At 29.3% G+C, this 27,821-nt stretch overlaps 2 protein-coding genes across 2 annotated transcripts in view; one reads left to right on the top strand and one right to left on the bottom strand.

Annotated features, from left to right (window-relative positions):
- Positions 1-2,555: 2,555 nt before the first annotated feature.
- On the top strand, positions 2,556-25,325 carry LOC114128345 (phospholipase A1-like). The gene is made up of 7 exons (XM_050205031.1): positions 2,556-3,187; positions 10,663-10,816; positions 19,081-19,259; positions 22,788-23,033; positions 23,622-23,801; positions 24,408-24,597; positions 24,980-25,325. The coding sequence occupies exons 1-7, from the start codon at positions 3,106-3,108 to the stop codon at positions 25,164-25,166; spliced, it is 1,218 nt and encodes a 405-aa protein (XP_050060988.1). The 5' UTR covers positions 2,556-3,105; the 3' UTR covers positions 25,167-25,325.
- Positions 25,218-27,821, bottom strand: part of LOC114128341 (protein O-mannosyl-transferase TMTC2-like) — a 256,521-nt gene continuing 253,917 nt past the window's right edge. The window contains exon 12 of the mRNA XM_050205030.1: positions 25,218-27,821. Coding sequence (XP_050060987.1) covers positions 27,651-27,821 — 171 coding nt within the window. The 3' untranslated portion in view covers positions 25,218-27,650.

The following is a 27,821-nucleotide window of genomic DNA, read 5'->3' as shown; positions in this document are numbered from 1 at the left end:
AGTCCAGAATTGGTTAAATCGATAGGGTGAATATATTTTAATATACAGAACGCTCTTGATTGAATTTGTTACACTATGACCTTATGCATCACTGTTGTTAGATTCTTTAGACATGGCAATATTCAAAACATTAAATTTAATACCTAAGCAAAGAATCGTTTGACAAACACGAACAATACAAATCAATCGTCTATGCATCTTATTGTAAAAAACTATCGATTTAATTGGGAATAAGTATTTAAAATTTGGACATTTTTCGTGTACTCGCACTACAATAATTAAAATCGACTTTCCCACTATTTTACATATTTTACTCCAAAATGTTTGTATAAAATAAAAACAACATATTGTTTATTTCCTAAAATAAGATCAAATGTTTAAAAAACGCTATTAAAAAAATGTAGATTATTGCTTTACAAAAACTTTACAAGTAACCTAACCTAACGATTGATCTGCTGCAGGTTAAAATATCGTTGTCACCCTATATATAATATTGTATATAGGTAATAGGTATGGTATATACTTATATTGCTGCACATCGGCCGCGTTCGTCGTCATGGTGCTTTAAATTCCTCGTCGTCCTCATAGTTTATAACAGTGTGTAATATATGCATCGTAGATAACTGTACAAAGTACGTATATTACAATAATATTTATAATAATATTGTTATGAAGGTATAGACACGCATTTTGTGTGTCAATAGTCCACGCCGAGTAGGAATATAGATTTATATGTGTATACGAGCGCCGAATAGTAAACAACAATAACAGCAAAAGTGTATATATTATTATTGTAACGACGGACAAAATATAACTGTACTCGCGCACACTCGAACCTATGTCGTTCCCGTTCACGTAAAGTATTCCAAGTCCAAAATTCGGTTCTTAGAATTGATACCTATAATATTGCATATCGAGAAAAAAAAAATTATAAAATAAAAGATAAGAGTGTCTGTACTGGTTCTGCCAAATTGTTCGTACATACATAAAACATGTTATGCTAAATATTTCCACTTAGCCAAAACACGCAAACAAAGAATAATTGTGGAATTCACCTGGTTTTAGAAAGTTTATGCTTTTTCCTTATAATACTTGTTTTGGACTTGCGACGTTTTGCACGGACGTAGACGCTATTACGTTATCAGGATTCCTAAGCTCCGCGTGTGGTGTTTTATATCAGAGTTGAGTAGTATCTAGAATCTAGATGAATATTTGTCTAGAGAAAACTATTCAATTCATTCTTATAAATTATAATAATATCATTGTTATTATGTCATCTCGAAAAACAAGAAAATACATCTAAGATGAAATATTTTCCAATACAAATGAATTAATTTAAGTTTTTCTTTAATTATTTTCAAAATTCGATTAGCTAATTCATTATAATATTTATGTTTTATTTCTATAAAGTTAAAGTATATTATATACAATACACTTACTGTGGTTCAAACTAATTAATAAAATGATTTTTTTTTTAAGATAATATTACTTATATATATGCCAGTAAAAGACTAAAAAATGTGTTTAAAGTTCAAAGAATTAAAAATGTGGGTATCTAATGAAACATATTATACATAGTATATACGTCAAAAAAATTGTCTTTTTGTTTTTTTTTTAACTTTATTTTTTAAATAAAAAATCATTAAAACCGATAGCTATACATTTATTTTCAATTTACATTTTGAATTTTCTATGTATGAACATAAGTTTAATTTTTTTCTTTTCACATAGGCTGCAGTAAATTTATAATATTCATTTATACCTACTACGATTTCTCTTTACCTAACCAAAACATAAGAGTACATGACTATAAACACATATTGGTTTAGAGTTTTGACGACGTGAGTAAAGTTTTGATGTACCCTCTCCTTTAATTACACTTCCTCATTAAAAACAATCGTCACCGATACCTAATTGGAGGTAAAAAGTTTGTGAAAACTCAAAATTTGGTGCATGTTTTTAGGGAAAATGAAATCGGAGAACTCGTTCTGTTGTGTATTAGCAGGTGTCAAAATATGTACTGTGTTTTCGTCACTGTAATGGCCGTTTTTGATTTTAATTTAATACAAAACAATCATGTTATATTATAATAATTAATGTAATGATTTTTTTTTTTTTGATTTTATGTATTTCTTTATTTTTTTAAATTAATTTATGTTTTTGTATTTGCTTTTTTACAACTAGTTTCATTATATTTTTACACAGTTTTGATAGTACTGAATATCTTAGTATAATAATATATTAATGTATCTTAATATCTAAATAATATTCCTTTAGGAATTTGGTAAATGCATTTTGAACCATTAGTTAGTCGTGACATTTTCAGTTATGTATATAAAAAAAAAAAAAAAAAAAAATACCAAATTTAATTTTTAGTTAATGTGTATACATATTTAACGGCAATAATTATTTTATTAAATTGTTAAACTCGTTAAAAAAAAAAAAAACCGACCATTGGGTATTTATTGTTTATAAATTGAATCTCTATAAATGCGATAAAAATATCATAACAAAATCGATATTGCGATTATAAAGTATAAACATTTATCGATCGATCAGTAGTGCGCGGACGGTCAACCGAATAGGTTGTCAATAATGCAACTGCATCTTCGTGGTTCGGTGGAGTATAAAATGCAAATTACCGCGGGTGACCATAAGTAGCTTTTACGAATTCCATTAATTAATTTCTGCAGTGGACCATCATAATAATGGTTTATTCAAATACTAGTTTTCTTCCCCTCCACCACACGCATGTGGAACGCGAAGCGTAATATAGTACGGTTCCTCCGCCGCAGCTGTCACTCGCGTATTCAATACTATACTCTCACTGCTCTAACGATAACTCTGTAATATATTATAATCGTTATTTGACGTACGCTCGTCTACGGTATCATAATAATTCTCTCGTTGGCGTAATTTATACGATAATACCTCGAAGTATACACCAGTAGTCGCCATATAGGTGTGTGCGAGTCGCCGAAGAAGAGCACCGCTCGCGGTTTATTTTTTTTCTTCGAAAACGTTATTAAATTCCGATCAGAAGGCTACCGCAAGTGACTTTTCGACGAAATACAATATAAAACAATATAGTAGAATATCAACGTCATGATACGCAGTAGCAAGTCCGGCGTGGTTGTGGTCTACAAAATTGGCCTCTTCTGTGTGTTATATGCGTCCATTACATCCGGTTAGTACCTATCAATATAAATAACGATATTCCTATGCTCGTGTTACAATTATTATTATATTATAATAATGTTAAGTATACGTTTATAATATGGTGTTCTGTACGCCGCACACAATTTATTATCGCCCAAATATTAAATTATTTTTTTCACTTTTTGAAATTTAAAAGTTAATTATTAAACAACTATAATTTTTGAAATTATAAATTTATAAATACATAATTTATCAAGCAAACATTTTTTTTTTTTAATTTATTTGATTAAAAACGTTAAAAAAACTAGCAAAAACTAAAATAGCTTAAAATTTTCAAATTTAAATTAGGCTAAATTGTAGATTTTTATAGCAACCCAAAAAATAAACCAATTCGTAGTGATGACAGTTTAACTTAAAAGTATTTACGTCTTTGATAATATATTCCTATATGAATATAGGAATAAGATATGACTAAAATAATAATTCGTTTTATTATTTAAAAAAGATTTTCACTGTGAACAGTTTAAGATGTCATAGTCATAACGTTTCCAAACATATTTTTTTGAAAATGTTTAATTAAAAAAAATATTTCTTTGTCGAATGATTCTTTTGAAGTAGGTATACCTACAGTGGACACGTACTATGGGTATTTTACTGATTTTACTGAAATATGGCCGTGCCATTTAATAGAATTTTTACTGTATTTATTATGATAATCAATATCTGAAAATAGTCTTTTCGATATTTAACATAATATTATTATATAGTAACTTTCGGCGAAATTCTCTCACTGCGATCTGTTACTTTTGTCACGTTTATTGCAGACTAAAATTTTGTGGAGTATATATAGCTTGTCTTTACAAAAATATTTTAAGTGCGCAGTTGATAGCAGATAATATACTGTTGAAATTCGTTGTTAATATATACATTATACATATATTTAATTGTATATTTCATTATTTTCATTTATTCGTTTTAGTTAAATTATTAAAAAATAAAAGTCTAAGAACAATGCTTGTCAAAATAATAGCAATTTTTAAATTAAAATATCTTATATATTATAATCGTGATTAATTTATGATTATTGACATAAAATATTAAAAAGATTGGGAATGGTGCATTTTGTGTATGACCTAACATAACGTATTGTTGTGCGAAAAAAATATATACAATTGAAATGAGTTATGGCTTGTGATTTATATCGCACACGATTGATATTTAGTTTGTGAACTGTTATGATTTATTTTTAAAATTTCATTGTAGCAAACATTTACACAATATGCACAGCGTCTTTCGATAGTCAATGCATTAGATATTTATCGTTTTAAAACTTTTCTACTTTGCCAACGGACTTTTCTATCTTTTAGGCTTTTTTTTTTTTTTAATTCAGTAATTATCAAAATTTAAAAATAATGACGTGAAAAAAATAAACGTAAATCATTATTTATTCATACGTTTGAAAACTGATCGTACTAAAGTCGACGGATGGTCGTAAAAATATATATTTTTCACCGCTGACTTTTTGGTTTTTCATGTTCATAACAGCTGTGTTAAGGATTTGCGTGTAACAGAATTTGTATGTAATTAATAATAATGTCTTGCGGAATATTATTATTATTCTTTTTTCATGTTTTTTTTTATAGTATTTACATTAGTAAAATGGTACCTATTCAAATGACTTCAATAATAAGTTCGAGTAAAACACGTACCGTAGTAGACCGGTAAAATTAGAATCGATAATAGACTAGAAATTATAATAATTATTAATATATATTATAATATACAAAAATATCTCCTATAAAATAATATGATACAGGTAAATAAATAATTATGTTAGGATATTACTCCTTATACAAGTTTATTTGACGCAAATATATCAACATTTATTGTGTTTATCATCAAATAGGTCGTTTTTTTTTTCAGTAATAACTAACAAGTTAAATTTAATAAATATTACAAACGTTTTTCCGATGAGCCATATAATAATTAATAATATCATATTAGTTTTTAAGGTATGCGATTTCTAACTATAATGCTTATAACTTACCATTTTTCCGGAAGTTATTATCGTAAAAATGTTGATCATATTTAAATCTACTTATAGTTTTCATAAGTTGAAACTTAAACTGCCTAGTGGCTAGTCTTTATAGCTAATTACTGTGAAAAATCCTTAACAATTCTCAGTATCGTATAAAAAAATTAATAATAAATTCATATACAAGACTATAATACAAAACTAGTAATACCTACAGAAATAAAAAATGCAATGCCAAACTGGGTTACATTTTAGAGGTAGATAATTGGTCTATGAGCAACTTTATTTTTAAATTTCTTTTATTGTAAGACTATAATTATTTTTTTTCAATTATACTATTCACTTTTTCGTTCCAATCGTTTTTGGATGATTTAATATTTTGAAATTATTATGTATAGGTATTATATAATAATATATGGTAACGATAAAGTCAAGAGGATTACACATACTTAAAATAATGATACATAACGATTAGAGGGTTTTCACTACTTATTCGTTTAATTTTTTTTACCGTTAAGGTAGTACGATAATAATTGTTGTTATTATAGTTTATTATATATTCAATTAACAGCTATTTATTTAATTACATTATTAGTCTACCTATAATGAAAATGAGTAATATTTATAAAATTTCGTTTCAACTGTTGTTACTCAACTAATATGTATATAAAAAAAAAACAATTTCAAGTTTATTTTTTTCGTTTATTGTTGTTAAAATGTTCCAGCACGTTAGGTGCTATTACAAGTACAAAAATTTCAATTACAATTTAATCTTTACAATTATATTAATGATTAAGTGATATAACAATTTAGATATAGTTGAATGTTTGATATTATTAGTGTTGATTATTTTCATCTTCCGTTGAGAGCTTTTCAGTGTACGTTGGAAAGATGTCTTGGGGTAGTCAAGGTCGCAGTCGCTTATTTTGGGCTTTTCTTCCTAGTTGGTAATGACGAGCTCTGTCCAATTCTTTTAGCTTGTCGTGAAAGTTTTTAAGTTGAGTTTTAATCCAGATATTTATTAGGGATACTCCAGTGTCTTTGTGTGTTTGGTGATTCCTCATAAACCAAGGGTCTTTTAGGCAAATCCTAAGCAATTTTTTTTGGAGAGTTTGGATTTTAAATTTAAAGTTTAAGTGTGTACTTGATATTTTATTTCTCTCGAATACTGTTTAAAATATATTATCATTATAAGAAAATAATCAAACAAAACACTCAGTATAGGTTAGGTTAGTTAAAATCGGTTAATGAATTGACTCATTTTAAGTGGCGAACATAATATTATTATGAAAGTACTTATGAATATACACAATTTATTGATCAACTTAAGTATGTATCATTAAAAAATATATTCGTTGTATTAACCTACTTGCATTAAAAAAATATATTACCAGACAGTCGGAAACATTATTTTGCACACATACGGGTAACCTACTTGAATTAAAATAGGAGAAAGCTAATTTCATAATAAGTGCAATAAAATACATGATAGATTATGTCAGATGAAATGAATACATTACATTTTATCCATTTCTATAAAGCTACAAACAGACAAATTGAACAATTTTTCAAAAGAGCCATTGACGTTGAAAAAATGAAATCGCTTAAGTATGTGATATGCGTTTTGAGATAAAACGGTGTACTATATACATCCCACTAGGAAGCGAGGTCATTGCTTTCATTTAACTCATTGTCTCGTTTACAGAATTTTAACTTTATTGTATAACTTAACACTCAAAGGAAATAATATATTAATTCGTTCTATCGTAAACTGCGACTTTATTTAGTTTGGCGAAAGTGCTTTGAACGAGAAAAGTTTTTCAAATGTCATTAAGTCATTACTATAAAACGCATGTGATGTACTAACGTTGTGTGCATAAATATAAATTGTATAATATGTTATACAAGTAAAGAATTCAATAAAAAAAATCTAAAAAATTTTCAATAGTACTTTATTGTCGTATAATATATTGTTGTTAGTTTATATTTCAGTCGTATTAAACATTTTGACTTTCTGACATTTTGTCAACGCCCTACGACATTTTGTACATTTTGTACATGGTCATATACATTTATTGCTAGCCATTTTTCGAGTTGGATTTAAATCTATCGTAGGTTTTTTTTTATTTTTATTTATTTATTTGTGCTGTTAAAAGAGGAAAAATAGAAAGGTTTACAATAAACCAATTTGCTTGTTAAAATAATAATGATTAATAGTATATAGAGGAAATAAATACTAATTATTATTTTGAATATAGATATTTTATAATTCTAAGCTTATTTATTTTAATATATTACAACAAGCATATAAGACGTATAAATTTAATATTTTATAATACTTATAACAGTTATAACGTAATAATACAACGATTGGTTAAAGTTTTATTTATATGTATTGAAATAGTCATAAGTGTATTCTGCTTAGGAATACTTAATTAGTAAAATAATGCTGGAATTCAACATATTTTAAACTCATAATAATAAAACGTAACATTTTTTTTTCATTACTGACGTTTTTTAATGACCTTAGATTAAAAAAAGTTCCAATATTGTTAATATTAATTGAGAAAAATAGCGTTAAATTAAAAACTATCGATATGGTATATAATACTAGAATATATACTTATGTATAAATTATCGCTTATATTTAAATTTAAAAAAAAAATACGATACATATTCGAGTAATAATATTGAATAACTTAAAAATATTAACGTCTTCCCTTAAAACTATCTGTGTTCAAATCACTGACGATATTGATATTATGAGACTGGTAATCGATTTCAATTAATTGACGGAAAATAGCAATAATTTCTTATACGTATAGATTATAGACATATCGATTTGATAGTAGGAATAGAATAGTTTAAGAAAACATAAATGATGAAACTGATAATAGACAAGTATAATAATATATAGTACCGAAATAATGAGATATTATTACGCATATGTGTTCCGTTGAGAGATTTTAATTCCTATTAAATTTCTCGCAATAGATTATATCGAATTGAAAATATACAAAACATACGGACAATGCCAACGCCGGCGTGCTTATATTTATTATTTGTTTATTATTATTATTACTTTTTTCCACGATATAATATAACGGTATTAAACGCGAGGGCAACTATATAAGCTCAAGTTTTCGAAGCGCCGTCGTTCACAAAAGAAAAGATATAAGATCTTTCGAAAAGATACACAAAACTAAAATCATATTTGTGGCGAGGAAACTTTAAGGGGCGCCTAAAGTCAATAATATTTTATATTTTCCGCAATAATACCATGTACACTGCGGTGTTGTACATGTACGATGTACCTATATTGCGTTCGATATTTCGTCGACGAAATAAAGCTTAAAATAATCGAATATTATAGAATATAAATAGCGTATAGCCATCTAACCTAACTTCGCGAAAGACTAGACGAACTGGAAATCGTTAAAAATTCATTTATTTGGCGAAAGGGCAATAAACAAAAAAATAAAAAAGTTCGGATTCTTTTGCAATTTGTATATTATTCACATATTTTTAAAAATAAAACATAAAAACTGCCAACTTATGACTAAGTGATAAATAAACATTTGTTTTATGCATTTAAAAAAAATAACGATGTCATTAAATAGACATAGTAATATAGTATTTTATAGTAATAATAACATAATCATTAAAAATATATAATATAATATTGGTTATTTTTAAAAAAATAAAAAAAACTTAATTGTCATGTAACTATTTGAAAAATTGTACGTAATTTAGTATAATTTCCGTCAACATACAATTTTGTAATATAAAAATTATTTTAAATTTTAAAAAGTTCTACCTATGAAAACGCGGGTTTTTAAATGTATAAATTGAAAACTTCAGTGGTTGTCATGGAACGCGTGGCCTTGTATTTTGAAAAAAACTTCTTATTATATTTAACTATTTTATCAAATGTTTACGATACATGCAACATTCTATGATAGAATCTAAACATTAGAATACGTATGGATTTTTATTCGATTTAAGGAAACTATAAAAAAAAAATATATATATTTACATATAAATTCGGATCTCAATACACGTATTGTGATCGCAAACTCGGTGGACATATTATCAATCACACATCGATCACTATCGTCGCGTCTACAAAATAATATAATAATATCATAATATTTGATTGTGTATCGTGAAGGTCTGTTAATTTGACATAAAAATCATACATTTGAATATAATAGATGTTTACTGATGGTGTATTATATGAGGTGGTTATATTAGGGTGCCTTCATGCACAGTCGGATCACGGTTTTCGTTTTAGCGTTTTTTCTTTTTTTTTTTTTTTACGACAACGGTTTGAAATGATGACTCGGTCTAATGGCTTCGCTTTTACCTAGAACACAGCAATAATAATAATATAACATTATATACCATGGTATGCGACGTGCGGTTTCTACGCTGGGACCGAAGTCTGCAACAGCCGTTATTACTGTGTTTTCCAGTCCACTAAATATCGCAAATTGTTTCCATGCGCAAGCATTTTATGTACCTTTGTTCGGCTAATGACAATACGTATACCTATAATACGTGTTTTATTAGTCGTTTCGCCATAATATTGTAGTACAACATATGATTTAATAATCGTACGCAGGTTAGGTTAGGTACTTGTATACTGTAGTGTACCTACTTGTAGCAGACGTTTCGACGTAATATATAATATTATAGAGGAAATTATTTGATTTTCTTTTTAAACAATCGTTATTTATACCGTCTGGACGTTGTGCAAACTCGTCTTTTATATGATATTGTGTTATTCATAATCACAATATTATTATGTTGGTAAATATTACCTATATTATATAATATTTATTTTTCATTCACGTCCGTGCCCACGAATAAAACAAATCTCGTCTGTACCAAGATTCGAAAGCAGTAATGAAATCTGAAAATATCCGGATTATCTGGATTTTGTTCAAGACCAACTCAGAGTTGTATTATTTATCCGGATTCGCCGGGTTCGTTTATTTATTCAAAGTTTCCTTGAATAACATCGATGTATAAAAAGGTTATCACTCGCGGTTTTTTAATTGATTGTTTTCTAAATAATTATCATCCACTTATGGATATACTTACCTTTGATGATGTTTTGATAACATATATAATAAACGAATATGTTTTAAAACAAGGATTGTTTTGAAATAAAGATATCCTGGTTAAGATATTCCGTCATACAAAAGATCCGTTCTGAGGTTCTGTGTCCTATACATTATTTTACAATATTTAAATGCGTGTATTGAATATTATTATAAATTTAATTTTATAAATTATAAAAAATTGAATTGTTTTTTTTTTTTTGTGTTGATTATATTTTATGTTTATAAATCAAAATTAAAAATATTAAGTTGGTTCATCTATAGCGTATAACGTTTGTGCTCGCACAAACTATTTCGATAAAGTGTATTGTTTTAAAGTTTTTTTGTTTAAAAAATTCTCAGGCTCGCTGCACGGCAGAGGCAGAGGACTGATTCAGAACGCTCTAAACATGGGCGTTAGACAGAATAATGTCACCGGTCGCGACTGCGTGTACAAGCGAGATTCAGACAACACGTGTCCCGGAGAAGATATACTTTTTCATTACTACACGCTCAGGTATGCGAAAGTGAAATTGTACATGTAATAACATAATGGCATTAACAATATACTGCGCCACTATAATAGTCTATAGTGTATAGTGTATACGAATGAATTTTTTTTTGACAATACCATAATAGCGTGTGTTTATACTTTATAATTTTATATAATCATAAATAATAATAATAATAATAATAATAATAATAATAATATTACGATCGTGGCGGCCGCGGCGTGGTAATAGCTGAAGGAAATAATACTAAAACATCCGTTCGTAATTATTAGAATTATTGTTAGAGTATAATATTATGTTATTGGCAAAACGAGTTTTGGCTACGACCGTATCCGTATATTATTAACCGACAATCAACAGTTTATTTACTATCGTTATTTTCAAAGCCACGACAATAAAAAGATATCGTGGCTTATTATTCGAGTTACATAATTGGGGTTACTACAATAATAATTAATCGGTATTTTGTTCGTAATATATTATGTGCGGTAATATAAAATTAAGTATTCGTTTATTTTTATTTTTGGCTGATGTTGTTATTTCCGGGTCACCGGGCTCAATAATGCTTTGTGTAGGTTTTTTGGAATTTCCATTTGGACGTGGCAATATACAATATATACGTGTTGTATCTTATACCTATTGTTGTACTCGTACGTGTGGTTTTTTAGTTGGAGACTCGTTTGCGCACATATTAATATATTTTTTAAATTTACGGCAACTCGTTTGCGCACACAGTTTTGAAAAATGAAAACCTACCTATAGGTAGGACGTTTTTTGAAAATAGAAGTGTTCCCTTATTTTTATTAATTTTTATTTTAATTACAATTTCAAAATTTTAAAATACTCAGTTTTTCCAACATTTTTTAAATTATCACAATTATATTTGTGATGGAATCTGATGAAGCTTTATTTTTTGAAAACGTTGATGGTTCAATTATAAATTTTAGTTCACTAGTTTAATAATTACGGTCTTCCAAAGTTTAATAAGTTCATTAATATTTTTAATTGAAGTAATAAATTGGAATAAATTAAATTTATTAAAGTTATTATTGATTTTTTTTTAATCATCTTTTGATGAACTTCTATATACTTTTATACATTTAGATTGATAATCTAATAACACGACTCACGACACACACACACACACACATACACCCACTAATTTATTCAATTTTGAGATAAAAAAGCTTACAAAATAATTAACATACATACTTACTTTATTATTTTAATTTTAACATACAATTATGAATAAAAAAATACCCTGGACAAATTATGCGTAGAAAAATGAGTCACAATTTGTGATGTAAAAAACAATGGTAAATATTTCTTAAAAAAATAAATCTATGTTATCATCGATAAGCAGCAAAGGCACATGATTTTACTGTTTGCGCCTTAGTGCGTCCATATGCAAACACGTAATTTTTGTTTTTGCTAATAATATACAGTCTGGGTCTGCAGCACCGATAATTGTTTCTCACCTTATGTGGACTGCTAGCATAAATTTCAGAAAATAAAAACTACATAAATCCAGTACGAATTTATCTAAAATCCGTTTTTATATGGTATGTGAATTTTTTCCCCTTGAATTAGACGGTTTGTACGCTAATTTTGGATCTGAGCATAATATACGGCCTCCGACAGATAGACTAAGAATTTCGCGGAACTGAGTAAACAGTTTTGTCGCCGCTGTAAAAATTTTCCTGTAGATAGTTTCTAATCGGTCGACCGGTAAATTTGATTGAAATAATTATTCGGTACTAAAACAGCCGGTAGTGCTGTATAAATGTATAAATAAAAACAACCTGACAACAAAAGTACACCAAAGGAATAACAATGTAGGTACAGCGATCATCCAATGCAGTGTCCTGGAATGAAGCCAACGAAGTCGTTTTATTGCGATTTGCGTGTTGTTTAAATTTCCTAGACGTTCGCAGTCCGTGTTTTAAGTGCAGAGCAGTGGTAGCGCGTGTAACCTAATTATTGTGTATAAGAGCGTAGGCGTAGTATTTTTCGATTTTGGCATTGAGACAGTTTTCGTATTCGGAAATCGAATAATGCCTATTATAACGCACAACACACGTACACTAGCTCACGAATACCTGATATCGATAAACGGACGATTACTATAACACTTGATAGAAAATTTTATAATATTATAATAAATAATAACCGTCCTAGTTTTGATGACGATCGAAATCGTTATCTATTTCGGGAGAATACGGGATTCCATAAGATTCATTTCGGTCAAACGAGAAGGATAGATTTTCCTGAAAATCTGACTGCCCGGGTAGCCGTAACGAATAACTATAAGATGCCGAAAAAGCATATATTCTCTAGGAAACTGGCGAAGCTCCAACAATGTTTCAGGGTATTACTCGTGTGTTCTACAGAGTACATTATGCATTTCGCGTTATTAGCACTATTCACATTTTTTAATTCGATGTTGTATATCGTTTCATAATAATTCTTTTTAACTATATTGCAACAAGCACTTTATGTTTCTGATGTACAACGCTATTACAATGAATATTTTAACATTCGCAGACATTTAATGGGAAACATTATTTTAGTCAGTACACAGAGAATGGTAATATTCGTGTTAACAAAACAAATGGAAGTAAAAATAGGTATATTAAAAGTATATAAATAATGGAGTAAAAATTACTGATACAAGTAGTCAATTATTTACGTGTAAATAATTAAAACATTTCTTAAAAGAAAAAAAATTGATGAAATATGAATTATGAATAGAATCAGTAAAGCATAATGAAATATTTATGTATAAAACTAACGAGAGGCAGATGATGAGATGAACTTGCAGGCGATATTATTAGTTTATTCACTCGCCATAATAGTAATCCCTTAATAATCTACTTTATGTCAGATTATAATAGATTTTAATATATTACATAGCACTAACCAATAGTTATAATTAGATAAAATACCTTAAATGGATAAAATATTAAAATGTACGTTTTATCAACTATATTGTTAAGCTTAAAATTAAAGTTGTGCTCGTAGTGAATACGCTTTAATGCAGCCAAACTACTACTATTGACATCGAATTGAAAACCAACCACTCGGAATCGTTTGTATTTCGTATGCACTGTTAACCCTACATATACATATTATGTTGACGATTCAATACTGTAATCTATTCGGTTAAGGACTTACAAATATTCGAGAGTGAAAAATATAGGATTAAAAATGTTTGGCAACTATTTATCGTAATAATTATATTAATTTGTATTAATCTTCTGGTAACCTAAGTCTATTTTATAGTGTGTCTGTTAAAATATTGATGGCTGTCTTACTAATAATAATAAATTTAAAATTATCAATATTTAACCATGTTATTTGGAGTGATTGAAAAATGTTTGAATCATAATAACACACGAAATATTGATTTATTCATTTGTAAACTACAGAAATTAATATTAATAATGTATATGTGGTCAAAATCAATCGATAAAAAGTATTAAAATAATTTTGTTAATGATTTATTTGATATTAACAATATTGAAAATATAATAATTACTAAGAATGCTGTCAGGCAATACTTTTCGGACGAACGAGAATAAATACTGAAATCATACTCGTATATTAAAAAGTGTCAATAAATAAAATGTATTCAAAAGAAATATTTTTCTTTCTTATTTAATAGTTAAATAATTCAATCGGACCAAAGTAATTTTTCAAATAGCGCAGTTTAAAACAATATATAACTCCATTATCAAGTTTTAGTTATTGTTTTATATCATTGTATTAGTTTGGTTTTGTTGGCGAATTTTATTGTTATTTCCGCCGGACGTAGAATATCTAAACAAAGGCAGAGGATTTTGTTAACTTAACTGACAATATTTGAAATTTCTTTGGGTATTAAATTTGTTATTGACGCAGTATGATATATGTTTATGCAAACGTTATTAATAAACTTAAACGACAGGCATACATTTATCAGTAAAGTACTTCTTGTTACCGCTATTTCATTTGCGTAGAAACATGCTCCGTACATACGATAGTTTTACTCTTAGTGTTTTGTTCTACATGTTTTGTAAAATCCTTAAAATGTTTGAACTGTCACTTACTATTGGTCACTATTCGTGAGTTATTATTATTCTTTTGTTATTTAATAACAATATATTTGTTTTAAAGATGATCCAGTAAGTATCTCAGTGTTATTCTTGATGAAAAAGTAGAGAAAAAGTAAACAAAAATAAAACCACATTCTAGGTTATGCTATAATATGTTAATATTATATTTGTTAATTCAGAATGAGAATTCTTTGTCCATTTTAGTAAACGAAAAATCAACATTTCAAACAAAACGATACCTTCTATTATACACATCAAATCTCAAATATTGTTCCGACCTCGATTGTATTTGCACAATATTCAAATTACATTAATGATTCACAACTCTAACGATGTCGAGTAACTTTATTTTGTATGTTTGATCTTACATTATGTTGACATATTTTGAGTATATATTATAGTAAACAAAAAAATATCACTTATTAATTACGTTTTATTTTGTTGTCAAAAGTAGAAATCGTTGTACTTTCATTGAACATAATATAAGTATAATTGCAAGCATATAAAATATTGTGAAAAAGAGAAAGAATGTTGCCAATTAAAAATCGACAAAACCGGAAACCTAAAGGTAAACCTTTCTGTTATTGTAAAATAATAACTACTATTAGTTGTATACGATACAAAAATTCCGTGAGAACTTTCATTTATTAATAATAATTATTATAGTACACATATTATTATTATTGTTCTATACACATAACTGAGATTTTTCAGATCCGGCAATTAAAGTTTACTTATACTAAATTAAATAGCGTGTCTCTGCACGCGTGAAAATGTCCTTAAAAAACATTGTTTTTTTTTCGGGTAATTTAGAAATTTAGGATATGCCATTTAATTAACACCATAATAATTATTGTTTAAAAAGAAATGCATTGCTAATATACTAATATCCATTACTTGTGACATGGACATTGATCGAGTCATGTATTTAAACTTAGTTTATGGTTATAATTAGTTTAATATTTAAAATAATTAAATTTAAATACATATATATAAAAAAAACTTTTTTGAACAACTGCAATTAGATAATATTTTCGTTATATGAATTAGTAATTTTGAGATTTTGAGAGAACAAAAATCATGTAGAAATAACTCAGTATTATACGTCATTGATTTTGATTGGAATGTAAAAACTTCACCGTTAAACCCAATATACAATTTGCATAGGAAATGTATGAGAAAAATGTGTACTCTGCAAAGTTTTTCCAATTTTTCTTACGGAAAACTGAACTATTTCTAAGCAAATTATATTATAGGATTTAGATACGACAATAAACTGATATCCAATAAGCCTGCCTAAAGTGACGCATTCTTTTTTAAAAACATTTCCGATAGTAATATATTTTCAATATCTTCGGATATGCACACTATTGAGTTACGAATAAATATTAAATATTGGTCGATCGATTGAGCACGATAATATTAAAATACAAAGAGTGAAAATAAAAATATTAAAATATTTGTTCTGATTTTTTAGATTCTGAGCGGAGCTAGGAATGTATTGGTTTTACAATGATGTTTATTTATTTTTTATTCTTTAAACACTTTTTCTCCCTCTAAACTTGCTCAAAAGTACAAGTATAGCATATTTTCTGAAAGGTAATGTTCTTGAGCTGGTACTCTAAAAAGGTCATTTTTCGATTTTCGAAATGATACTCGAAATAAAAACGGTAAAAGGAGAAAAAACGTATAACTTCACGATTATGTGGTGTAAAATAATTACGGCTTTGTTTATCACTATAGAAACGAATAAAATTAAATAAAAAAGATCCCCTCGTCCGCTCAGAATTGTTTTTTATCGAATGCAATCATATTGCATTCAAATCGAATACCTACAGTAAAATTACACTATCCTGTCCGAGGACCGAAGGGACGATGGACAAACATCCACCACCGAAATGCGCTGACCTACTTTTTTAATACTATTTTCGAAATTGTAGTGGGAAAAATACAAACTTAAATAAAAATATATTAAATCAAAATGAAATACTACAATATTATGTTATTATTATAATAATAACGGTATTATAAAATACAGCGTAGTTTCAACTCATTCTTATAATATTTTTATATTGACGCATCGATAAATATCACAGCATGTTACACAACGATTTTTTCATGTTCTTTTATGCACAGGTAATCATAGTGGTAAAAAAAAAAAAAAAACAAAAACAAACATTTCTACCGAAACGGCGAAACAATGTTAATTGCAGCCGCTGAGGATGCGTGACGGGTGTATAGAACGTCAGTATATTTTCGTTCTGGGAGAGCGCTGAAGCTTAGCCGAGTAGTGGACTAGCGTAGAGGATCTTTGGGTGGCGGAAGGGCGTAGCCAGTGTAGGCGGTATGCAAATACGACTCGTTTCAAAGTTTTGACCAAACAACACTGCGGTGTGGATCGTCAAACGCGGTGGCAGAGGCTGTTAAAGAGAGACGAGAGCCGAATCGACGAAAGAAGAGTTACACGTACAGAGATAGTGAGTGGTGTGTTTATATGTGTGTTTGAGAGAGAGACAGAGACGAAACGGCGGCAAAAGGCAGTCACGCCCATTCGAGTATCATCGAGAGTTTAAACGACGTGACGATAAACAGAATAGAACAGGAGAGTAAGTTGTAGCCTTATAATATATTATATTATAATATATAAGGACCGAATTTCCTGAAAACCGTTTTCTCCGGGTTTCCTTTGTTAACGACGACTGTGTGCGTGTGTGCATAGTCTCCGTGTTCGAGTTCCTATGTGTTAGCGCGTGTAGACTGTGTCGTCGTCATCCACGCTTTTAGAAAGGTCAAATCATAAACACGCGTGTTACTTAAGTACCGTCAACGGGTCGCGGTGAGTACACCGATATACGAATTCACGACGACGAGTATAATATTATGCGTTGTATTCAAAGACGGTTTTTAAAAATCGTCGACACAGAACAAAAAGTTGTGAGGAGACATATTTGTTACGTAGTGTTATAATATATCGCGGCGTGTTTCCGAGAAACACCGATAATATTTCATCGTGGCGTAGGCATGAAATATTTAGCGTACGCGATCGAAAGTTACCGTTGTTTGTCTATAAAACAGATTCGAATCAAACCAAAATACCGAGAACGAGACCGTTAAACTTCAACAGAGAAGTTTAAAATTAATTCGTATAGACTAAAATTAATCAAAAAATAAAAAATAAAGTTATCAACAAACTTTTAGACCGTTTCCATAAACCGTATAGTGAAATAAAATGTAAAAATGTTTCAGATTTAAAACCCTATACTTATAACATTAATTTTAATAATAATATGTGATTGACACTAAGAATAATATATTTTTATTATTTCCACACCACAATGTACCTATTTTGCCTATACAATGAGCCGTGTTACAGAAAAAAATAAAAAGAAGTTGTCTGAAAAGTAGTTACCCTGATCTCGATAAATACGTACAATAATGTAAGTAAATACATTATAATTGCACGTGATCAAAGATCGATTTTATAACCGTTGTGATAATTTTAGTAGTATTTTTATTATAAAAATCAAAAAATTATCTGTTTCTAACTTGGTCAATCAAAACTTGATTTTAATATAATTTTTTTTTTTTTTTTAATTTAAAAATAACTAAATAAATATTACACAAATAGAACGGCAAACCAAATTGTTTTCCGATGTGAACATAGTTTTTAGACAATGTCTATCGGAAATTTGTTAGACTTTTTTTTTAAATTATTACCAGCTACTATATGGATATCATAATTTACTTGTCATTTATAACTACAGATTTTTGACCGGTCAATACTTCATAAATTCTATTGAATTAATTACATTGATTATGATTTTGTTTAAATATGATTAATAATAAAATTGGTGTGAGTATCTAAAAGCTTACGTGTGCATTATTGGACAGTTCCATTTTGGGAAATCTGTGAGGAATTTATGTATACAACTGTGTGTGGTGAACCATGAATAATTTTTGTATACTACCATTAAAATTTAAAACAGATTTTTTTTTTATAGATTTCAGTCGAAAAATAAAATTTTAATTTATTAATTTGTCATGGGAATATAAAAAATATAAGATTTTTAGTCGTCTATACGTAATAATTTTAACGATAATGTTATAATGTTATATGTCGCATATTTTTTAAACACTTCATAACGAGGCGGTATTAATATAATGTCATATTTCAGTAACACCGGCGGAGGAAGAGGAGACGGGTATTCGAAAATGCAGAAGCAACAAATTGAATTCACATCACCCGCGTGGCTACACTCGAGCGGATGGGATCGTTCACTGCACACGGTGTTAATTGTGCACGGATACGGAGGAACGGCGCAAGACTACTTGCCCGGTGCCGTGCTTAGAGACGGTTAGTACAGTGATAACTTCGTTTGTACATTAATCGCACCATTTGGCAGGGTTTTTCGAGTTACATGTCGATACCAGAGCGTAGATCATTAATTTTTAACCGAGCTTAAAACCCTTACATCAAATGTATACAGATTTTCAACTCAATTAGAAAACGTAATAAATTAACGAAGTATAGCTTTGTACGAAACGTACACGTTTTACAAGGTGCACTCGGCAATGATGAATAAATAAACGACGACGACGACGGCGATGACAACCATAACAGACGCGATGCTGAAAAATGTGACTAGAATAGACCCGACAAAGTCAAAAACATAATTCATGTCATTCCCTTTAGCCTATGGTAGTAGATATTATATAGTCGTACAAACGAGTCACCTTTGTCGTCGTCGTCGTCGTTTCTATCGAAATAATGGTTAGACCGTATAATATCACAACGAATATTCATATTGTTATAATATTTATTTTTAGAACTGTTTTTGGACATAACAGTATAAATAATATTTATAAACATTTAGTTTATAAAATCAAAAAAACTTTTATTATTATAAATACTCATTATTTATGATCGATGATATATATATATGTATATTTAATTTTACCATTTTTACAACAAGCCTTGACTTCAAATTCTTTAAAAGGTTTGATGATACAACATATCGGTTGTATATGATTAAAAAAAAAATTTAGTGCAGATTGATTCTAACTTTTAGATTATAAAAATGATCAAATAACAATTATAATAATAATTAATAGTATAAGCATTTTAACACGTTTTCGTATTTTTTAAATTCAAATTGTTTTTGACTTACTAAATTACAAACTAGATAATTTATTAACAGAAACCTTAACTAAAATTGATAATCAGAGCATTGTATACTAAAAAATTATTTTCAGACACACACACACACACACACACACACACGCTCACTAACACATAAAGAAAAATCGTTATTGTAAAATCAATATAACCTAGTTAGAACCTAGAATCTAAAATATTATTATTTTTTGCCCCGAAAATCAATAGAAAATTAGTGTAGTGAGTTAAGAGAATTTTCCCGTAGGTATAGTAAATGCATCGTTAAACTTCAATGGTAGTTCTAGAAAACGAGTCACCCTCATTTAAGATAGTTTATAAACAAATAATTCAATTTGTTCATCCCTCTTGAGTTTTGACTTTTGAGTTGCATCGGGAATCTGTTTAACAGCCACTAATATTAGAAGAGGAACCGTTCTAGAGTTGAGAGAAGTCATAAGCACAGCTTCAATGATACCAAGGTGAACGCGTTTGATGTAATTATTTTTACTCGAGCGTGTTGACTTTCGATAGAACGCTCGTTTGCTTTATTACGTTTTATTTCACCGATTTCCGAGGTGCTGGAATTAAGCTCCATGAATTAATTCGCTTATCCTGCTCTGGATATTATTTAACTTTTATATACCGCACTGCGGTCATAGTGTGATTTAAACTTTTTATTAAACGAAACCAAAAAGAAACTAAAAAGAAACTAAATAATATAGACCTATACTATCAAAAAAAGTAAATTTTTCGAGTTATAAAATTAAATTTAGCATTAAGATATGATTATTATTATGATAAATAAACTAAAATTTGTGAAAAATCTCACACTTTATTATTACTTAATAATAATTTTTATCTGTTTACCATTTCATACCAACATTAGATTAGTACACAAATTATTCATTTACATATATTATTATTTATGTACAAGACAGGTTTCACTGAACATTTTTTTTTCTTTTTGTTATTTCCGTATTTAAACAAAACACGCGTAGATAATAATAAATATGGTGAATAGAAAACTCACATACACCGGTGGAAAACAATAAATAATATTATACTTTGGGTATGTATATATCCGTAAATAATATTTACCTTAACAGGTAAACATCCGTAAACTGTTGTTTTCTGCTTAAACCAGCTCGGTTATCGTACATCTGTTTAATATACTTTTGGTATACTTTTGTATGCAGATAACGTGTGAATTATATTTTAAACTTTCGTTGGATAATAATATTATATTATTGAGCTCAGAGTGATCGATTCAATCGGTAATCAAACGATTTATGTGATTTTGAAGAACGATATAATAATAGCAACTTATTTTTATTTTTTTATGATAGTCTTTCACTAACAGATAAAGAAGTTTTTTGCCTTTATAATCCAAAATATATTAATGTTTAGGCATGTTTGCTTAAAAATATTAAAACAATAATTTTTATAGTGCTTCTCAAAACGTATACTACATTATCGTATACTTATTTGTACCATAAAAAAAATCTTAGTAATATTTCTGCAGAATAAAAAGTAATAACGAGAAGGATGAATGTAGGTAACTGTTCTGCTGTACAGTAGGAATTAAATGTACGTTTTTGGTCATTTAGTAGATACTGTATAACGGATATGGTGTGTATTAAATTCGAATTCAATGATAAATAAATGTGAATACATAAAAAATCTAGTTTTGTTTACGAGCGTTTGAGCCAATAGCATTTTATTGGAAGACAGTATGATAAAAACTGATTTTTTACAAAACGAATTTAGTTAATTGTGAGGTTATAATTAAATAAGTGTAGGCACATGTTATGGTGAGTTAAATGGATGCATTCTGTATGCAAGCGGACAACTAATCTGTAAGACGCACTAACTGCAATGATATGATAATATTTATGGTTTAAACACGAGCGCTCATGTGAAAAACAAGTACGTGAATTAATATATTTCCATCATTATAACGTTTACCGTGTTTAAACGATTCGATGTTGCGTGTGAGATTATAAAATAAACGGATTTAAAATGTTTTATGCATACTCGATGAAATTATATTATGCATAGGTAGGTACAAGACCGGAATGGAAAAGACCACCTTCATACCAAACGTGATAATATAACATTATGTATATAGCTGCCGTTCGGATTGTTGTAGTGTTCGTGTTTGAACACTATACATTGGTACTTAATAAATACAAAACAAACACAACTGTAAATACTAACTAAACATAAATTATGACGCACACGTGAATAAGTGCATCGCGAAATCAGTATGAATCATTATTGCATCGAAAAGATGAACTTTAAATCATGTAAATACTATTTTATATTTCAACGCACTCGTACATTAAGTTAATAAAGTGTGTGACCTACAAAAGAATCCACAACAAGGCTAATATTACTACTATCAAAACCAACTCATTTACACATTTTTACCTAAAATTTAAGTTGATTTAACGCTTTGGTGCATTCTACTTTGTACGATATAAATTGTATTTGTTAGATTTAGATAAATTTCAAAATACAAAGACGATATGAAACAAAAAAAAATGTATGATTGAATATTTTAAAAATGTAGAATTTTTGTGTTTTGAAAAGTATTCTATTTTAAACTATGAATAATCTGAAAACCCTAAGAAATTTGTAAATAGTTTTCCTCTGACATAAACTGAATAATCCACTTGCAGAAATTATATGAAAACGTATTTTAAATCGATGTTTTTTGATTTACAGCGTACTTGAACAACGGAAAGTACAACGTTTTTATGGTGGACTGGAGCAAACTATCGATGATCCCGTGTTACACGGCTGCCGTTCACAATCTCAAGCCCGTGGCCAAGTGTATGGCTGTTATGTTGACTCATCTAAGAGCCGCCGGCTTGGACATGGACCAACTCACGTGCGTGGGGCACAGTCTTGGCGCACATCTATGTGGAATTATGGCCAATTACCTGCCATTTAGAATGCACCGAATTATAGGTACCTATATCCTATTTATATATCAGTACGACAAAAGTGTGAAATAACCTCTGGAAAGGTACAAAAAAAAAAAGAAATGTTCCAAAAACAAAATACTATTATCGGAAAATATGAAATTCGAAATCATAATATATTTGACTAATTATATATAGGTACGTATGTATTATAATATCGTCCCGTAATAAATATAAATACTTATTACATATTAACCTTATCTACCTGACCTAACAGATTAAACTATTCACTTTTAACAATGATGTACAAAGACTAAAACGTCAGTGTAGAACTTCATAGTAGGACTTATAAATTTATAATTTACCAACAATAAAAATCTAGTAATCAATCGATTTGAATTTTTCAAAACATTTGGTTAAAAATAAACGCTCAAAATGTAATTTTTACACCTTATTTTCATGGTTATGTTGTACTATTGTAGTTATTTATGCAACTGAGCCTTATAAAGTTGTTATTACGATAATTCGAATTGCACCAAAAAACTTAATTTAATCTAACTATTTTAGATTTTGGTACATAATTTATAATCAAATGTCTGTTTACGGTTTTAATCTTACGTCCACCATGTTATAGGCGTAGATCCGGCGAAACCATTAATCCGAAATCGGGCATCCAGCCGATTGGATTCTGGAGACGCAGATGTCGTGCAGATCATACACGCTACGTCGAGGTACGGTGACCTGAAGCGCATGGGACACGTGGATTTCTGTCTGAACGGAGGACACGTACAACCATTTTGTTCAAACGCTTCCGGTAAGTACGTAGAGAAAGTATGATCATGTAGTTAACTCACACTCGTAATTAAGTCAATAGCTATATTGAATTCTCAGTGTTAAACTGAATAGCTGTGCTACTACCTATATATGACATCACCGCGATCGGTCACGTCGAAATAAAAATTATATTGAAATCAATTCAGTAATGCAAGACCAATTAAATAATAATAAGGTATTCTATAAATACTATTGTGGAAAGTATGATAATTTGTAAATTTATGTTAGACCTCCAAACATGGGATTTGGGTCGGTTATTTACTAAAAATAGTGATCCTCACTTACTTTGCTTCTCAGTAATGCGACCAAGGACCAACTATTTGATTGCAAACGGATTGAGTTCGACCCATGTTTAATAATTCTATATAGAAATTTAATTTAACTATAGCCCTGTTTTTGGGTACTTCCGGTAACATTTATCTTAAGGGAAAAGTGTGAGATTGCAGACTATAATGGAAATTGACGCCGAAGAAAATTAATTACTGTAGTCCCTGCAACGAGTGTCGAGTTTTTTTACAATCTAATAACTTATTAGAGTAAGTAATAAGTAATAAGATATTTTATACCTATGCATGACGTGTTGCAGACACTGAACTGTGCGGTCATACGAGGAGCGTGTGCTACTTGGCTGAGAGTTTGGACCCAGACGCGGCCCGTAAGGCGGTGCCGTGCACCAGGAGATGTTTGCAGGGGGGTGAAGGAAGTTCAAGCTTTTCGATCGTTAACTCTTTTGGCCAAACGCCGTACGTCGTCCTGGGCCAACACACACCCGACGAGTAAGTGTGTCTTGCCTCAAAATACTTTACTGCAGGCTAGACAGTTGGTATAACAGCGTAACGTAATTATGTTTCCTCACTATACGATATTATCTCGTGCGATTTTATTTTAAACATTACCGAATTAGAGCTATACCTAGATAAAACACATTAAACGTACGGATAAAAATAGAAACTCGAAATTATGAAGTTACTTTTCTTGTTGAAAGTTTAGTAATTACTAATTTAATTATAATTATATTCGAGTGACTAAATAATAAGTAACTTATTTTTTACTCTTCGATCACTTTTAAAAGTGATTTACTCTAAAATCAAAATAAACATCTCGAAAAAATGTTTTCCCTTAACAATAATACTATGCTTAACAAGTTTGGTATTTCAGGGTGAACGGCGTGTACTGCGTAACCAACTCTGATGCGCCGTACTGTTCGAAAACCAGTGTCAGGGGTAGTCCGTACTGCTGTCCGCCACCGTTTCCGGGCGATCAACAGCCGAACGGAGATAACGTCGATCACACGATGCGATTGCCCGAAGACGTGGACTATAGTAGCAACAATAACAACAACTGAAAACACGGACGAGGAGTGGAAAAAATAAAAATATCGACAACACCAAACAAATCATAAGACGTCTTAATTTTATTGTCTTTACACGAAATGTACAAAATATCAAATATTTGTTTTTAAATATTATATAAATAACATAAATACATGTATATATATATAGTATTTGTAGGTTTGTGTTATCGTGCGACTCTACCTATAAATCACGTATTTAACGAATCGCGTTACATATATTACAATACGCACCTACGTATGACTATAATACGTAATTTTAATTTGAGTTTAGATGTTTATGAAGCTCCATAATAATATTATAATCTAAAATTTAATTAATCGACATCGCGATATCGAAATGTATTACATTTAGGCGTAGGTAGGTTACATCGCTGCATTATCGATGTTGCGATTTGCGGACAACGAGGCGGCTTCGTATCGATTATCGCGAATATTCTTGGCTAGAAAGCAAAGACGGTGACTTTTTTTTTTTTTGTATTTCGAAAATCGCGAAAAACGTGTTTTCCGGCAGACGGTCAAGCGACGATATCACCACAACGGTCGTAGTAAATAAATTTTGTTATTAATACACACTATAAATCATTTTTGTTACGAAAAATGGATTAAAAAAATAAATCGAGACGGCCGTGGAAAAAAAAACGGTAGGTCGGTCGGTCGGTTAAGGTCTATCTTAAAAACATTAATCATTTGACATAGTGCACATACAAATACAATACTATAGTAATTTATATTACGTTCATAATAATATATTATGTACACATTTAAAAACAAAACGAAACGTAATGTCAAGAAATAGGTACATTCCCCATCTCATACTGGACCAAAAATAATGATAAAAATATCATGAATATCCCCTCTTAGCACGACAGTTATGATAAAGCCATGAAATGAAAAAAAATAATAGCAATGGTAATGATAAAAAAAAAAATTCAAGCATGACACTTGCGTGCGCGTACGAAACAAAAATACTCATTAGAAAAATATCAAGTCGAGTTCGAATGACTGGGTGACAACGTCAAAAATACGCGTTTTTATTTCATTTTTTTTTCTTTTAAATAATAGGCTAAGAAGAGACGTAAATAAATATTTTGGATATATTTGTAGTAGTTAGGCAACCATTGTTTCCGGAACGCGGTACTTTTATATATATATAAAAAAAAAACAAAGACAACAGTGTTTACACTGTTCGAGACGAAACAGGAAGAATGTCTTAAAATATTAGAAAAAAACGTCGTGTACTGTGATGACGGTATACTTGGAAAAACCACGGTAGCGTTTAAACAATATCAGATCCCCTACACTCTTTACGTTTCCCTTCGATTTTCCGGTGGATGATCCTCAGAAAAAATTACCATAAGCCTACGTCGTTCGACACGTTTAGTTCGTCACTCCCGACTATAGAATATTATAATATTGTTATAGTTATAGAAACAAAAATAAATATTATATATTATTTCTATCGATTTTGTACAATATGTTAATGTTATACTTACTTACAAAGTTGAAAAAAGACACGGTCTCCTGCAAGTGCTGCAAGTGCAGGTATAGTATTCGTATTTGATGGAGCGTTTTTCTTTTATTGAAAACTGCCGATTTTTCTAGGAGCGTTTTTTAGAAGCTATATTGGATGAGGATAAATTAAATCGTTAGTAAGATAATATTAAATTATATCGTAGTAGTACCCGATAAATATGACTCGTATTAGTGTTAATAAATTCTAATTTGAATTTGTACGAGGATTATTGAGCTCGATCACCTCGAATGTCGGGTTTTATGATTTATTTTCATTTTAGCTTCACCTAACACTGCTAAAAAATGCTAAAATAGTGTTGTACATGATTTTTTTTATGACCATTAGCTATTAAAAATTGGTAACGAATGCATTTTATATCTATTATAAATCTATATTTTTAACTCACAGTTTAGTCGACCTAGAAAATCGACAGTTTCAAGTATACGTCATATCGTGAGTGATCCGCTAAATTTGAATGTCATATTGAAGAAGACCATATACGTTTTTGCCACTTTGTACATAAGTATTACATAATATGCTTATACAGAAATATATATTATTATGCAGACACAATACAAATAAAGTACAATTTAACATAATAGTAATATTATATACACTTCACAATATTATAGAATAATATTATGTAATATTATGTAAAAATTGTTATAATAATATAATATAATAAATTTAATACATAGTAGACATTAATCATAATATATATATATAATATAGTTATATATTGTAGGTACTATATCATATATATATAGTGTATACAATATATTATGTACAGGTTTAGACATTTTTAAAATATATATTTATATACGAAAAAAAATATAGAAAATTACGTCTTAATACAAAACTACACACTCATCATCGTCTTCGTCAACATTATCATCATATTACATAGTATTATAATTATTATTAAAGTAAAATTATCACGGCTGCCGATGTTATGACTGTCATCACGCAGCTCTGGACCGGCGACGCAACACATTTCTCAGCTTGTTGAGATTGTCCAGAGTGGTCTGGTCGTCCGGCGATATCCTCAGCGCGTTTTGGTAGCTGGATAACGCCTCTCGATGTTTGCCGTTCAGGTGCAGCATGGCTCCCAGATTGCTGTGACTGCTAGCGTC

The sequence above is a fragment of the Aphis gossypii genome, chromosome 3 (assembly GCF_020184175.1).
Source record: "Aphis gossypii isolate Hap1 chromosome 3, ASM2018417v2, whole genome shotgun sequence".
NCBI lineage: Eukaryota > Metazoa > Arthropoda > Insecta > Hemiptera > Aphididae > Aphis > Aphis gossypii.
The sequence above is the reverse complement of the archived record's forward strand: the minus strand, read 5'-3'. Positions and strand labels throughout refer to the sequence as shown.

Excerpts from the sequence above, each read along its gene's own strand:
- LOC114128345 (XM_050205031.1), top strand. The coding sequence starts at position 3,106 with ATGATACGCAGTAGCAAGTCCGGCGTGGTTGTGGTCTACAAAATTGGC. Across the intron at positions 3,188-10,662 it reads ATATGCGTCCATTACATCCG|GCTCGCTGCACGGCAGAGGC; the intron begins GTTAGTACCTAT and ends AAAAATTCTCAG. Across the intron at positions 23,034-23,621 it reads TAGAATGCACCGAATTATAG|GCGTAGATCCGGCGAAACCA; the intron begins GTACCTATATCC and ends ACCATGTTATAG.